General features: G+C 35.6%; 1 protein-coding gene across 1 annotated transcript in view; it reads right to left on the bottom strand.

Annotated features, from left to right (window-relative positions):
* Window positions 1-469: 469 nt before the first annotated feature.
* The window catches only part of dhx38 (DEAH-box helicase 38), a 96008-nt gene continuing 82817 nt past the window's right edge, over window positions 470-13660 (bottom strand). Inside the window, exon 27 of the mRNA XM_033035740.1 lies at window positions 470-3268. Within this exon, the coding sequence (XP_032891631.1) occupies window positions 3184-3268 (85 nt within the window). The 3' untranslated portion in view covers window positions 470-3183. The remainder of the gene's footprint in view (window positions 3269-13660) is intronic.

The raw sequence follows: 13660 nt of genomic DNA, 5'->3' as shown, positions 1-13660 counted from the left end.
CTGGGACATGTTGGCCGGTGTGGGCAAGTTGGGTCAAAGGGTCTGTTTCCACACTGTATCACTCTATGACATCAGTAAAGTACTCAATCCTTTTTTCATATTGATAAATCCCAAGACACTGGCCTAAACCTCTGGAGCAAGTCCTCGTGCTCCTAGATTGACAACATAACTGTGCAGCAAAGGATAAACATAGCAATGAGAATCTGAAGGAAAAACTATGGACACGACAGAACTGCAGATGAAGAGTTAAAAATATTGGATGGAGAAGTGAAAACATGGGTGCAATAGAGTTCATTAATAATGGTCCATTAATAAAGTCAAAAGAGATTCTTAAATACTTATTTGTTATGACTGCTGGTTCATGAATGTTCCACTTTTCAGAACAATGCCCAGTTCTACGTCACCAGTGAACCATTTTGTTAAAAGTCACTTGTTGATACAATTCTGATTTAATACCAGGTCCAATACATTTACTTTTGTTTCCAATTAAACAATTCCACGTTTATTGGATCAATATTCTCACACATTTTCACAATCTGCTTTTGAATACAAGATCTGGGACTTATTTTACAATAAAATATTTTTACATTTATTGAAGAATTGTTTCACACAAATGCACAACATTTCTGACAAGCAAATGCAAAAATCAGCATTTTTGTACAAAAATCTGGCAGCCTATTGGTGCTCCCCATTTAGTTTCTTTGCTGCAGTTAATGCTTTCCATGACTTGTATTTATGCCCATTTTACCAGTTAATTGTTATTGCTGTTGGCCAACCTGTACAATAATCATCAATTTTTGGTTTCCCCTACTGCACACAGCTTTTCACCTCATCTAGATTCTTTCTTGGTTTATTAAAAATAGGTCAACTGGTTAATAGAACCATATAGCATAGAAACAGGCCTTTTAGATCGACAACATCCATACCAACCCATTTACACTGATCCCAATTTTCCTCTTGCATGAAACTCCTGTCCCCAAACCCCATCTCTAATTCTCCTGCTACCAATGTACACTAGCGTTAATTAACCCACCAAGCAGCATATCTTTAAATGTGGAAGGAAACCAAAGGATCCAGGAGAACCCTGTGCAGTCACAAGGGAGAAAAAAAAGTGCAAAATCCTTACAGACAGCACCCAAGAAGATCATGATCAAACCTGGGTCTCTGGAGCTACAAGGCAGCTACATGAACCAACGTACCACTTGACAAAATAAGTAGTGGCCTTCATTAATTCTTGATGTCTGTAAAATTCAAAAAAAGATGAAGCCAGTAACATCTATGCATATGTGGAAGTTTACTGAGATGGAATATCAATAGATTCTGTGGACAATTATGGTCAAAAATAATTTCTCAGAACCTCTGCTATACCCGATAGGACTCCAATCCAGTACAAAAATGTACTGAGGGGATTCTGACTGTAAAAGACCACACACAGCAAAATCACAAGGTGTTCACATAACTAAAACTATGTTGAAAATTCGAGTAGGGCAAGACGAATTGTTAAAGGATAAAGGGACCTCGGCAAAAGAATAAAAATTAGTTGGAAAAAGATGAAGGAAATTACATTTTCTCTCAGATTAACGTTGGGATTTAGATCTCACATCTGTGAAGAAGTGTTCAAAGAAATAACCTTGTTAATAAAATGTTTTGAGAAGAATAATTAGAAGAATAAGTCTGGAGTCTTTGTGCATCCTTATTCTACTGCATGGAGCTTCAAGTTTTAAAAGTTACAACTAACAACAGTTTCCAAGAATTTAGCTGCGTGTTCTTTTTAAATCGCAAACATTTTAGATACCGGTGTCAGAAGAATTCACCAGAAAAATTGATCATTTGGGACTTCATAATTAGATATATAAATTCTCGTTTCCATCTGCAAAATATAGCGGGTGCAGGAAATTTGAAATAAAACCAAAAATGTGAAAAACACTCAACAGACAGGCAACAGCTAATGAAAGAAACGCTTTCTGCTTTTGCTTCTTTGTCCTGTTACTCCTATTGTTACTTCATTTGTCCAGCTTTAAATTCAACGATTTTCCATTTCGTCTTTTCCTCCCACCTTTTTCCAAAACACATTTTTATCTCTTTGGGAATCCCTTTTTGAATCAAAATTCTATGATCTGATACGTAACCTAAGTGTCTATCCACAGGGATGCTACCTGCCCTGCCGAGTGTTTTCAGTCTTTTTTGTGTTTTTTTTTAATTCTCCAAGTTACAAGTTGAAAGCCAACTTCATTTTGTTAATAAATCAAGTACGAACATCCTTCTCACAGAACTACATTCAAATAAATTTTCACAAAACAATGACACTATTGGATTTGACCAACTTAAGAGCATACAAGGAGATAAATTGGAATGCAAGTTAATTTTTGCTAATCAAACAAAGCTTGTTTAATAAACAATAGAATATGGCATATCTAACAGATCTTGCTACCTATGCAATATGTTTCAACTACATAAATGTGCAAAATACCAGCTCTTCTCTACACTCAGATGCAAGTTTGGACCAGTATTTTCCCTTGTGATTAATTATTTTAGTTGATTCTTAGTGTCAAAGGGAGCACATTTCTTCTCCTTTGCAGACAGCTTTGTTGTTGGTTAAGAAGATCTCATGTAGATAGATACATTAAACTATAATCCAGCTAGAAATCTCCTGTTCACTTATTCCACTAAAGAAAGCTAATAGTTTTGATTATTACAATACCTCATGGTGGTGTCATTTCAGATATCCACGATAAAATGGAAATAAAGGCTCAAAGATTCATTGAAAAAAAAATGCAAGTCTTCGCAAAGTGAAAAAGTGTGACATTTGAACAATGAAACAATTCTAGCATAAAAAATAATAATTAAAATATTCATTGGAATGCACATGTTACTTGTATACATTGCAAAGAAGTTAGTTGACCCTTTGCTCTGGGCACAGTTCAACTGATCAATGTCAAACCTCATGATGACTGCAAAAAGGCTGCTGCCACACCTACTTGAATGCATTCCATGGTGATGATGAATGTATTCATCACCAGCATTTTACTGTGACAAATTGAAAAACCCACACACCACACCACAACCTGTTTTGCTAAAGAAATAGAAAAATGTAGATTAGTTTTATCTCTCACTTATAATATACAAATATAAATTTAAGGACATGAATATTTGAACAGCTTTTCTACAAAAGTTAAAAAACAGTCACAGTCCAAAGCGTGCTGGCGTATGGCGTGGTGTCACTGGTGTTCCTGGTTCCCTCCGCCCAGGTGTATAGATCTTGACCGACCTATAAAACAATGACAAAATCATAAGGAATATTTCTTCATTTCAAATTAAACAGAAAGGTAGGTAAAAAGTATAAATTAGACAAGGCAAATCACCTTCAATTGCTGGGTTCAAAGGTTTATAATAATAAGCTATTTACATGAATAGCGGCACTAAGCAATTTTCTTTTCCAGCTTGCAGTTCCTGTGCAAAACACAAATCAGGCTGTTCTTTTCATCTATATTAAATTATCTTGTCTATCAAGTGTCTGCAGCTGATTTTTTTATTTTCCTTCTCAATTCAAATATGAGAAGCAGGCAATAAGTAAAAGGCTAGCTGTATCGTTCAATCAATCAAAAAAATTGTTCAGCCAGACAATCTCAACCGCCAAATTGTTTTACTGATGAAAGGATAAAAAGAAAAACTACTAAGATTTTCTTAATGCACTATTGTATAATCATAAACTTGTTTCCACATAAAAAGGTTTAGGATTTTATTACAGCTAATGGACAATGGATATCTTCTCTCTGTTACAGCTAATGCAAACTCCTAATACAAGCATGATCTCAAAAGGAGTTTCTGTGGAGTGCAGGTTGCAGACTCAAAATGCTAAATTGAGGTGTTCCAGCTGTATCATTGGAAGATTGTAATTACAACAAAGCAGTTTACACAGCCAGTTTCCATTAACAATGTGGACATAGGAATTTATTATGAAATAGCTAACATGGGATATGCATGCCGACAAGATTTTTATATATTGCACGTTAGTAAAAATGTATTTATAGGCATTGTACAAATAATTGAAAAAGTAGACTGCATCACAATCCAAATGTTTGTTTTGCACTAGCATCAAGGTACACATTAATGTTGTGTACAACCAATCCCCTCTTTTTTCCTCCACTTCTGTATTAAAGATGCTTTTAACCATCAGCACATACAATTTGTGGGATGTAATGTAAATCAAATGGAGATATTAATTATTTCCATGGATCTTGGTAGTAAAACAATAAAACATAGGAAATATTTTAAATATTCTGCTGCTCAGAACAGTAGGGAATTTATGATCTATCACCTGAACCGAGAATTCAGATCAGAAGAAAGGGAGATGACCTGAACCATTAACTCGGTTTATTTCTTCACGGATGCTGCTTGACCTGCAGAGTACTTAGTGCTTTCAGCTTAGATTTCTAGTATTAGCAGTTAATTTGCTTCAACTGTCATATTGTCCAATCTAAGATTTTAAATTTCATTTCTTATGCTTCTTTATGTGATTTATATCATAGTTGACAATCTCCGATGAGAAATTCAGTTCAACTCTCCAAGGTTATCCTTTACATTTTCTATGCTCACCAGATAATGACAAAGAGCATTTAATTGATCGAGCCCTTTTTTCATGCCATGACCTTCCTCGAAACATCTAACCACTTTAAGTTCTCCAATATTTTTACCTGCAACACTCTCAACAAACAACAACTGCACTCTAAATCAATCCAGAGCCTGACGTCAAGCCTGAACTTGTCCATTAACAGCTTGCACCTTAACATGCCATGGTATAAAGTACAACAGCGCCATTCAGGATGAATAAATACACAATTTTTCTATCCTTCTCATTTTTCTGTGGGAATGCAATCCTATCATTTAAAAATAGAGCTAAAAAGCTTTGCAGTTTCACAGAAGAACCAATGGGGAGTGCAGGGCAGAGTTAAGACTTTGCCTTCCATCACAGCGAGGAGGAGATTCGCTGTGATGGATGTTTGTGTAAATTGTGTTGTCTTGGTTCTTCTACTTGTTGCTATGACTGCAGAAACCAAATTTTGTTTGAACCTCAATGAGGTTCAAATGACAATAAATAAATTGTATCATTGTATCATACACACAGTAAGGACATTTTGAAATTAATTAGTTTGTGATATCTTCATGCCCAGATTTCATTGCTGGGCATGCACACTTGATATTATTTTACTTTATATACCAAAGACAAGAATATTCAGCTGGTTGAAATAAACTTCACACCCACAACCAGTTATTGTTCTTGTTTAGGCATTAACACATTCAATAAGCATAAGCAAATCAAAAATATATTACATGGCAGCCCAAATGACATTAGAAGTCCTCCAACATCACAAATGAATATCCCCATACCTGCGGAGGAATGCATCATATGCAAAGAAATGCAATCTTTATTCTGCCAAAGTAAATTACCCATAGAGGCAACGGGGTATGTTATTTGTAGTTATATTGCCAATTAAGTGATACGCTATCACATTTTTTGTGAACTCATCCAATTGGAACTTGAACCGTATTTAAGATTATAGCTCTTATCCCTCATGATGTGGGGTTCTAGTTTCAAGCTGCACTAGGAGATGAACACGAATATATCTAGTATTGAAGAAATGCCGAATCATCAGATGCGTCATTTTTTGAATGAGATATTAAGCAGTAGTTCCATCTGCACTCTCAGATGTAGATAAAGGATCCCGTAAAAGCATTTCAAACTAGAGCAGGAGTATTATCCCCAACTCTACGGACAACGTTTAATCTTCAATCAACAGTTCTAAAGAAAAGCTTATCTGTTAGATAAGCCTAGATAGAGAGAAAAAAAAACACATACTACATTGTATACAGAGGTGAACAAAGGCTGAAGAGAATTATATTCACAGACTGTCATATTCTTACAATGAAGGCTATTATGAATTTTATTCAACCCTATAGACGCTCACGATTTTTCACTACATACCTACCGAGAGAAGTATTCAGGAATTTTAATGCAGTGTGATTGATAAAGAGTTTGGGTATAGCTTTATTTAGAAACCACAATGTTCAATCACTTTATTGGTTACAATTTCAATACTTAATATAACACAAAAATAAAAGCAACCATTTCATAACCAAGCTTGATCCGCACTGTACCAAATATTGAACCTAATCCATAACAACAAAATACAATTTTATCTTGACTAATGCATCTAATTTTTGCTAAAGTTCCATGACCCTTGCAGATAGCACATTTACTTAAATAATAGGTGTAAATTGCTGTCTCGGCATGAAAATAGATTGTTCAACAAGTTATATGGCATATTTCACTGCCAGTAACAAAATCAAAATTGAATGGAACACACCATCATTGGATGTGTTTTTTGGCTGATGTCATCAGTTCATCTGTATTTTTCCGACCTCCCCAGTTGAATTTAAGATATCAAATTATGGTACGAGGTGGAACAAAAACAAAACTAACAAAAATTAAAATGTTGTGTTAACATGGAATATTGCCAATTATAAAGATAGCTTGCTTTCTGATGGCTCACTGGGTCGATTGACTGCAGCATCATAATTGGTAAGAATAACCACGGTGGCGCAGCGATAGAGTTGCTGCCTTACAGCGAATGCAGCGCCGGAGACCCGGGTTCGATCCCGATTACGGGTGCTGTCTGTACGGAGTTTGTGCGTTCTCCCCTTGACCTGCGTGGGTTTTCTCCGAGATCTTCGGTGTCCTCCCACATTCCAAAGACGTACAGGTTTGTAGGGTAATTGGCTTGGTAAATGTAAAAAACACTGTCCCTTGTGGGTGTAGGGTAGTGTTAATGTGCGGGGATTGCTGGTCGACGCTGACCTGGTGGGCCTGTTTCAGTGCTGTTTCTCTAAACTAAACTAAACAACGATCCCAGACACAACAGATGAGGAATTAAGCTATGATGAGGAAGAACGGTAATAAAAATAATACAATTGACGTCAACTGCCCTATGATAAAGAAAGACAATGCTGAAGTTGCAAAAAGAAATACCCAGCATTTCCATTCCTTATCACGAGCAATACATTCTACCTTAATAGCCCATATTGAACAAGAGAACTAGCTCACAAGCAGTATTCCCACCACCCAACATACATGAAGTAGCCACTTGGCTTGCATACTCTTAGGTCTGCCATTGTTTTTAGAACTGTACTAAAGGACCTGAAATTATTTGAGGGAAGTCAGTGATAAGTGCAAGACATTTTGAAACGGAACTCTTGGTGTGGATATTAGCATTTCTGAAGTCAAATCACCTACTTGCATTTGTTCAACAATATAAAAATAAAAAGATTAAATGTTCTGGATTTTTATGCCAATTTCCAGGTGCACCCTACAGATCCGCCACCCTTTGCCATTCATAACTTTTGCATGGCAGAAGCCTCAAAGATACGGAATGATATGGTCCCTCAATATTTCCAGTATTTAAGCAGGTGAAATCAGTTATTGGAGCTTGCCCACGTTAGATTTGGATCAGGATCCATGGATGCAATAATTTCAACAGTGAAGGCAGGGTTGCAGAGGAGGAAAGAGGTTTTTAAATTTTTGTTAAATCTTTTAAATTATTTGTGTCATTAGTCAATTTTCTTTCAATCATAACATACTGGAAGTCAGAAATATTCCGTCAATAATAATTCAGATTCAGAAACATTTAAGAACCATTACAGCTTTATTAGCCAGTAAAGTTCCACCTCAAGTTCTTGCCATAGAGGGAGTACAGAGAAGGTTCACCAGACTGATTCCTGGGATGTCAGGACTTTCATATGAAGAAAGACTGGATAGACTCGGCTTGTACTCGCTAGAATTTAGAAGATTGAGGGGGGATCTTATAGAAACTTACAAAATTCTTAATGGGTTGGACAGGCTAGATGCAGGAAGATTATTCCCGATGTTGGGGAAGTCCAGAACAAGGGGTCACATTTTAAGAATAAGGGGGAAGTCTTTTAGGACCAAGATGAGAAAATCATTTTTTACACAGAGAGTGGTGAATCTGTGGAATTCTCTGCCACAGAAGGTAGTTGAGGCCAGTACATTGGCTATATTTAAGAGGGAGTTAGATGTGGCCCTTGTGGCTAAAGGGATCAGGGGGTATGGAGAGAAGGCTAGGATACTGAGTTGAATGATCAGCCATGATCATATTGAATGGCGGTGCAGGCTCGAAGGGCCGAATGGCCTACTCCTGCACCTATTTTCTATGTTTCTATGTTTCAATGTTTCCTGGAAAGAGACAGCTTCAGCTGGTGTTTGGCAAACTTTGGGCCAGTACGTAAATCCAGGGTGTAGTGACGAGAATTGGCTGTTGCATACAAATAAGGAAGCATTTCACCTTTTCTGTGATTAAATAAAGGGAATGAGAATATATTGTGGAAATTAATTAAAAATAAACTCCACAATTGTACCTTCAAATTACATTTAGGAATTAAACTGTTATTTGTCAAGAGCTGCAGTTCAGCATAATATTCAGCAATAATTCAGTAAATACTAACACCAATTAGGAAGTTCAGCATGTCTCCAAGATCACTCATCAACATCTACAGAAGTGCCGCAGAGAGCATTTTATCGGGGTGCATCACAGCACGGTTTGGGAACAGCTCCATCCAAGACCGCAAGAAATTGCAGAGAATTGTAGACGCAGCCCAGACCATCACACAAATCGACCTCCTTTCCATTTATAATTCCATTTATATCTCATGCTGTCTGGGCAAGGCCAGCAGCATAATCAAAGATTAGTAACACCTTGGCCACTCCCTCTTCTCCCCTTTCCCATTGGGCAAAAGGCAAAAGACACACCTCCAGATGGGTTTCGGCCCGAAACGTTACCCATTTCCTTCGCTCCATAGATGCTGCTGCACCCGCTGAGTTTCTCCAGCATTTTTGTGTACCTTCGATTTTCCAGCATCAACAGTTCCTTCTTGAACACCTCCAGATTCAGGGACAGTTTCTTCCCAGCTGTTATCTGGCAACTGAACCATCCTATCACAACTAGAGAGTAGTCCTCAACTAATATCTACCTCATCAGGTAGATATTTGGACGATATTTGATTGGACTTTACTGGCTATATCTTGCACTAAAAGCAATTCACATTATTTCCTTTATCATGCATCTGCTAACTGCGAATGGTTCGATAGGAATCATGTATTGTCTTTCCGCTGACTGGTTAGCACACAACAAAAGCTTTTCACTGTATCTTGGTACACGTAACAGTAAATTAAACTCAAACTCACCAAGTTATAGTTTCAATAAACTTTAGGTTTGATTATTATTTCTATTAATATTCACAAGGGTGTAAAATCAAAGATAGACACAAAATGCTGGAATAACTCAGCGGGGCAGGCAGCATCTCTGGAGAGAAGGAATGGGTGACGTTTTGGGTCGACACCCTTCTTCAGACGAATAATCAAGCAGGATATACACTGTCTGTGATAGCAAGGTGCATATTTAATGCATATGATCACTGGCAACATTCATTTATTCCCATAAACTGATTACTGAATATTGAATAAAGAGAGAATAAAACAGGAAACATAAAAAAACAAGAATACAGTCTAAATAGAGCCAAATAAAAATTAAACTCCATGAAAAATATATCACCAGAAAGAAAGCTTTATTTTGTTCCCAAGTTAAAAACCAGTTACCATTCATAAAAGGAACAACATCTAACCTTGCAGTACCATCTCCTTTTTAAAATACCTTGAACAAGAAAGCCCTGGATATCTTTCAAATTATCAGCCAATTCAATATTGTCTGAATTACTCCTAAGTGAAGGAAGAGTGGAAATCTAGAACAGATTTCTTATCTATTTCCATACTGTTGACTTATTAACAGTTGAATTAGAATAATTTGCCTGACAATTTACAATGATTAAAAATCACATTGTCATCACTTGCACAGTATTCTGTAATGCATTTTGCTCAATATTCCATTTTAGCAGCACTGATAGCTTTAAAGGAATATAATCCTTCCTTTCATGCACACAGGTGAAATTACAAAATATCAATGATGTACTCATATTTGCATGATATCTGGTTAACTGAACATCTTTGATAAATGTATAAATTTATCAGCAAATCCACAAAACACATTAGGCATACATTGATTGCACATTTTTAATACATCGTAATTTGGTATTGCATCAGTGACACCTATTGGTGACCTTCTTCAAAGAACTGTTCAAAAAGGGACGGTAGTGTTTTATATTCAATAATGGACGACTATAGGAACAGAGAATATTTTCCTATCTCTCTTTCCCAGAAATGGCAGGCTATTATTTCATTCACTTGAGAGAAGGGGAAAAAGAGGGGAGGAGATACTGTATTAAAGGACTCTACCAAAACTAAGATGAAAGTCACCAGAACAATTATGTTCTCCTGGAAAAAGCTAGACAGATCCCCCAGCAATTTTCATGCTAGATATTGTTTCTATTCAATTTCGTAAATCAAAGTCTGCTGCGAACACTCTCGGTTATATTTAGAAGTGCAACTACTGATGGCTGCCTGACAACACTAGACAGCCACAATATTACATGAAAAATCCTCACAAATTCCTAATGTTTTTTGGTTAATAAATTAACAACAGCTTAGTCTCAACAATGACAAAATATAATTACTATTCTTAAAGGCTGACGTTAAAGCAACTGTATAGGGATGAATATTTAAAATATTTACATTAAATTGTGTCAAACCATACTTCAAACATTAACTCTGCATGCATAATTAATTATATTTTATGTACATTTTGAATAATCCTTTTTCATAAGGGTTATAACTGCGATGTGCAGAAAGATGTGCTTAAAATGAATGTCTGAATCAGAAGATTAATATATTTACTTCAAAGCTAAATCTATTTTTTATAAATTTTTACCCAATTAGATTTTCACTATATTATCCCAAGAAGATATCTCACACGGCAGATGTTTTGGTAGGAAGCAGTATAGTAACTATCACGCAGAGAACTGAAAAAGGCACAAATGCTCCTGGCTGGCAGGTAGACCAATGTATCTCAGTTCCAGCTTTATTAAAGTATTTCAATACTATTGCTTTGTTCATTGCAATAAACATGAAAACATGAGCCTAATTATAAGAAAGTACAGCAAGCAAACAGATGGCTATGCCAACCCTTGCTGGGAATCGCAAGTCTGCATTTCTATGTTCTGATTATTTTAAATGCAAAACGATAGTAAATTAAAATTACAGACAAAATTGAATATTAAGAGTGCTTTTGATTTCTTAATTTAAAAATAGCCTGAACAAGATTCTATTCTGACAGTCAGAATAAGGGCTTTAATAATAGTCTGGAATGCTATGATGCTTAGCAGAGTAGTGAAGCCACTGGCTCGCTGCTGAGCAAGTGACAACATATTCTGTAGCCTAGCAGTGCAATGAAGAAAACAGGAATACACTGGAGGTGTGGCTATCATGTTCCATGAATTACAGAGCCAAGGGAACAGTTACATTGGTTTTTGTCCCCTTGGGTTTATGCCAGTTGAATCAGAACGCCACCCTTCATTTAAAAAAGGCAAGGTTTAAATGTATTTATTTCAGTACATATTCATATCCCTAATTAAAGAGAAATGTTGTGTGCTGATAAAGAAATGTATCATTTGTAATTTTTGTTTTTTAATAAAGGTATTTTTATTCATTTTCTAACATCCAACTATCAAAGATATTTGGAAACCGTGAAAAGACCTTCTGCAAGAGGCAGGGCCTAACTTCCCTTGAGTTTTATTTTATTTTTTTAAATTAGAAGTACGGTAAGTTACAATAATACACAACACATATGTCTTAATACATTTTTTGTACCGCTTCATTTTTTGAGCTTTAAGAAAAAGATAGAAGTAAAGGAAGTAAGGAAAGTGCGCAAGAGTCGTGAAGGTGCAAGAGAGTGTTGAGAAAAGAAAGCCCCTTAGAAAAGAAGTTAGAGAAGGAAGTAAAGAAAGAAAGTAGACCCTAGAAAAGAAGGAAAAAGAAAGGAGAAACAATCGCTCTATTATAACATTAAACTCCGCAGAAAGGGTACTACCAACTAAGTCTGTTTTTGTTGTTTTACCCCCCCCCGTTGCCAGATCCTGGCACCGTTTATTTATTTATTTATTTTTAAAATTACTATTGCACCTCATGCTTGTAATAGTTCCAAAAACGTAGACCATGTCTTTTGGAATTGGTCTGCTTTGCCTGCTAAGAGGAATCTCATCTCTTCCAGATGTAGTGTTTCAAACATATTTGATATCCACATTTTTATTTTTGGTGTGGGCGCATTTTTCCAGAATTTAAGTATGAGCTTTTTTCCCCATTATTAGCCCGTAATTGAGTAAATTCTTCTGAAACACGTTTAGTTCAGGGTTACCTTCCGATATTCCAAAAATGATCCATTCTGGTTTTGGTACCAGTTTTATTTTGATTAATTTTGTAAAGATATCAAATATTTCATACCAGAATTTTGGGATTTTTGTACAAAAAACAAAAGAATGCGCTATGGTAGCTTCTTGACACATACATTTATCACAGATGGGTGAGACATTAGGGAAGAGTTTATTTATTTTAGTTTTTGAATAATATAGTCTATGTAATGTTTTGAATTGGATGAGAGTATGTCGTACGTTGATCGAACATTTATGCACCTGTAGTAAGTGATTATCCCAGCTCTCTTTTGAAATTTTTATAGCTAATTCTTGTTCCCAGTCTCTTCTAATTCCATCAGTTGTGGGTATTTCTATATTTAAGATGATGTTATATAGGTACGATATTAGATTAGCTGATTCCGCCTTTGACTTCATTGCTTCATCCAGTAAGTCGGTAGGCATATTATGAGTCTTTTGTATATTTTTTCGGATAATCACGAATTTGAAGATATTTAAAATATTGATTATTTTTCAAATTATATTTCAGTTGTCGTTGTTGAAATGATAATAATTTTCCCAATTCATACAGATCTTCGAGCGTTTTGATTCCCATTCTTTCCCATTGTATAAATGATTTGTCTATAATTGATGGTTTAAACGATGGATTATTAACTATTGGTATTAAAAGAGATAGGTTTCTTAATTTTAGATTCTGTTTTATTTGTTTCCATGTTCTAATTGTGCTATGTATAATTGGATTTTTATTATAATTTTTGTTATTCAAATGTATTGGTGAGAGGAGAGTTGCTCCTATATTACACGGAGAGCAGTCCTCTCTTTCCATTACAATCCAGTCCACCTGCTGGGCAGAATTGTCCAGCAGGTGAATCATATTTTTAATATTTACTGCCCAATTATAATACATAAAATTAGGGAGCGCTAGACCCCCCAACTCTTTTCGTTTATTAAGGTGTGCTCTTTGTATTCTATGGGATTTATATTCCCATATAAAATTTGTAATGTCTGAGTCCAATTTTTTGAAAAACTTTTTTGGGAGATATATAGGTATTGATTGAAATAGGTATAGGATTTGTGGTAAAAAGATCATTTTTATAGCGTTTATTCTGCCTATTAGGGACATCGGAAGTGTTTTCCAGAATTTAATCAAATTATTTAGTTTCTTAAGTAAGGGATTATAATTGGCTTTAAACATATCATGGTAGTTTCTAGTAATTTCAATTCCCAAATATTTGAATTTTTCTGTGGCTATTTTAAAGGGGAATTTCCGGAG

The sequence above is a fragment of the Amblyraja radiata genome, chromosome 17, assembly GCF_010909765.2.
Source record: "Amblyraja radiata isolate CabotCenter1 chromosome 17, sAmbRad1.1.pri, whole genome shotgun sequence".
In the NCBI taxonomy this organism is placed as follows: Eukaryota; Metazoa; Chordata; class Chondrichthyes; order Rajiformes; family Rajidae; genus Amblyraja; species Amblyraja radiata.
This window is presented reverse-complemented; position numbering and strand designations above follow the sequence as displayed.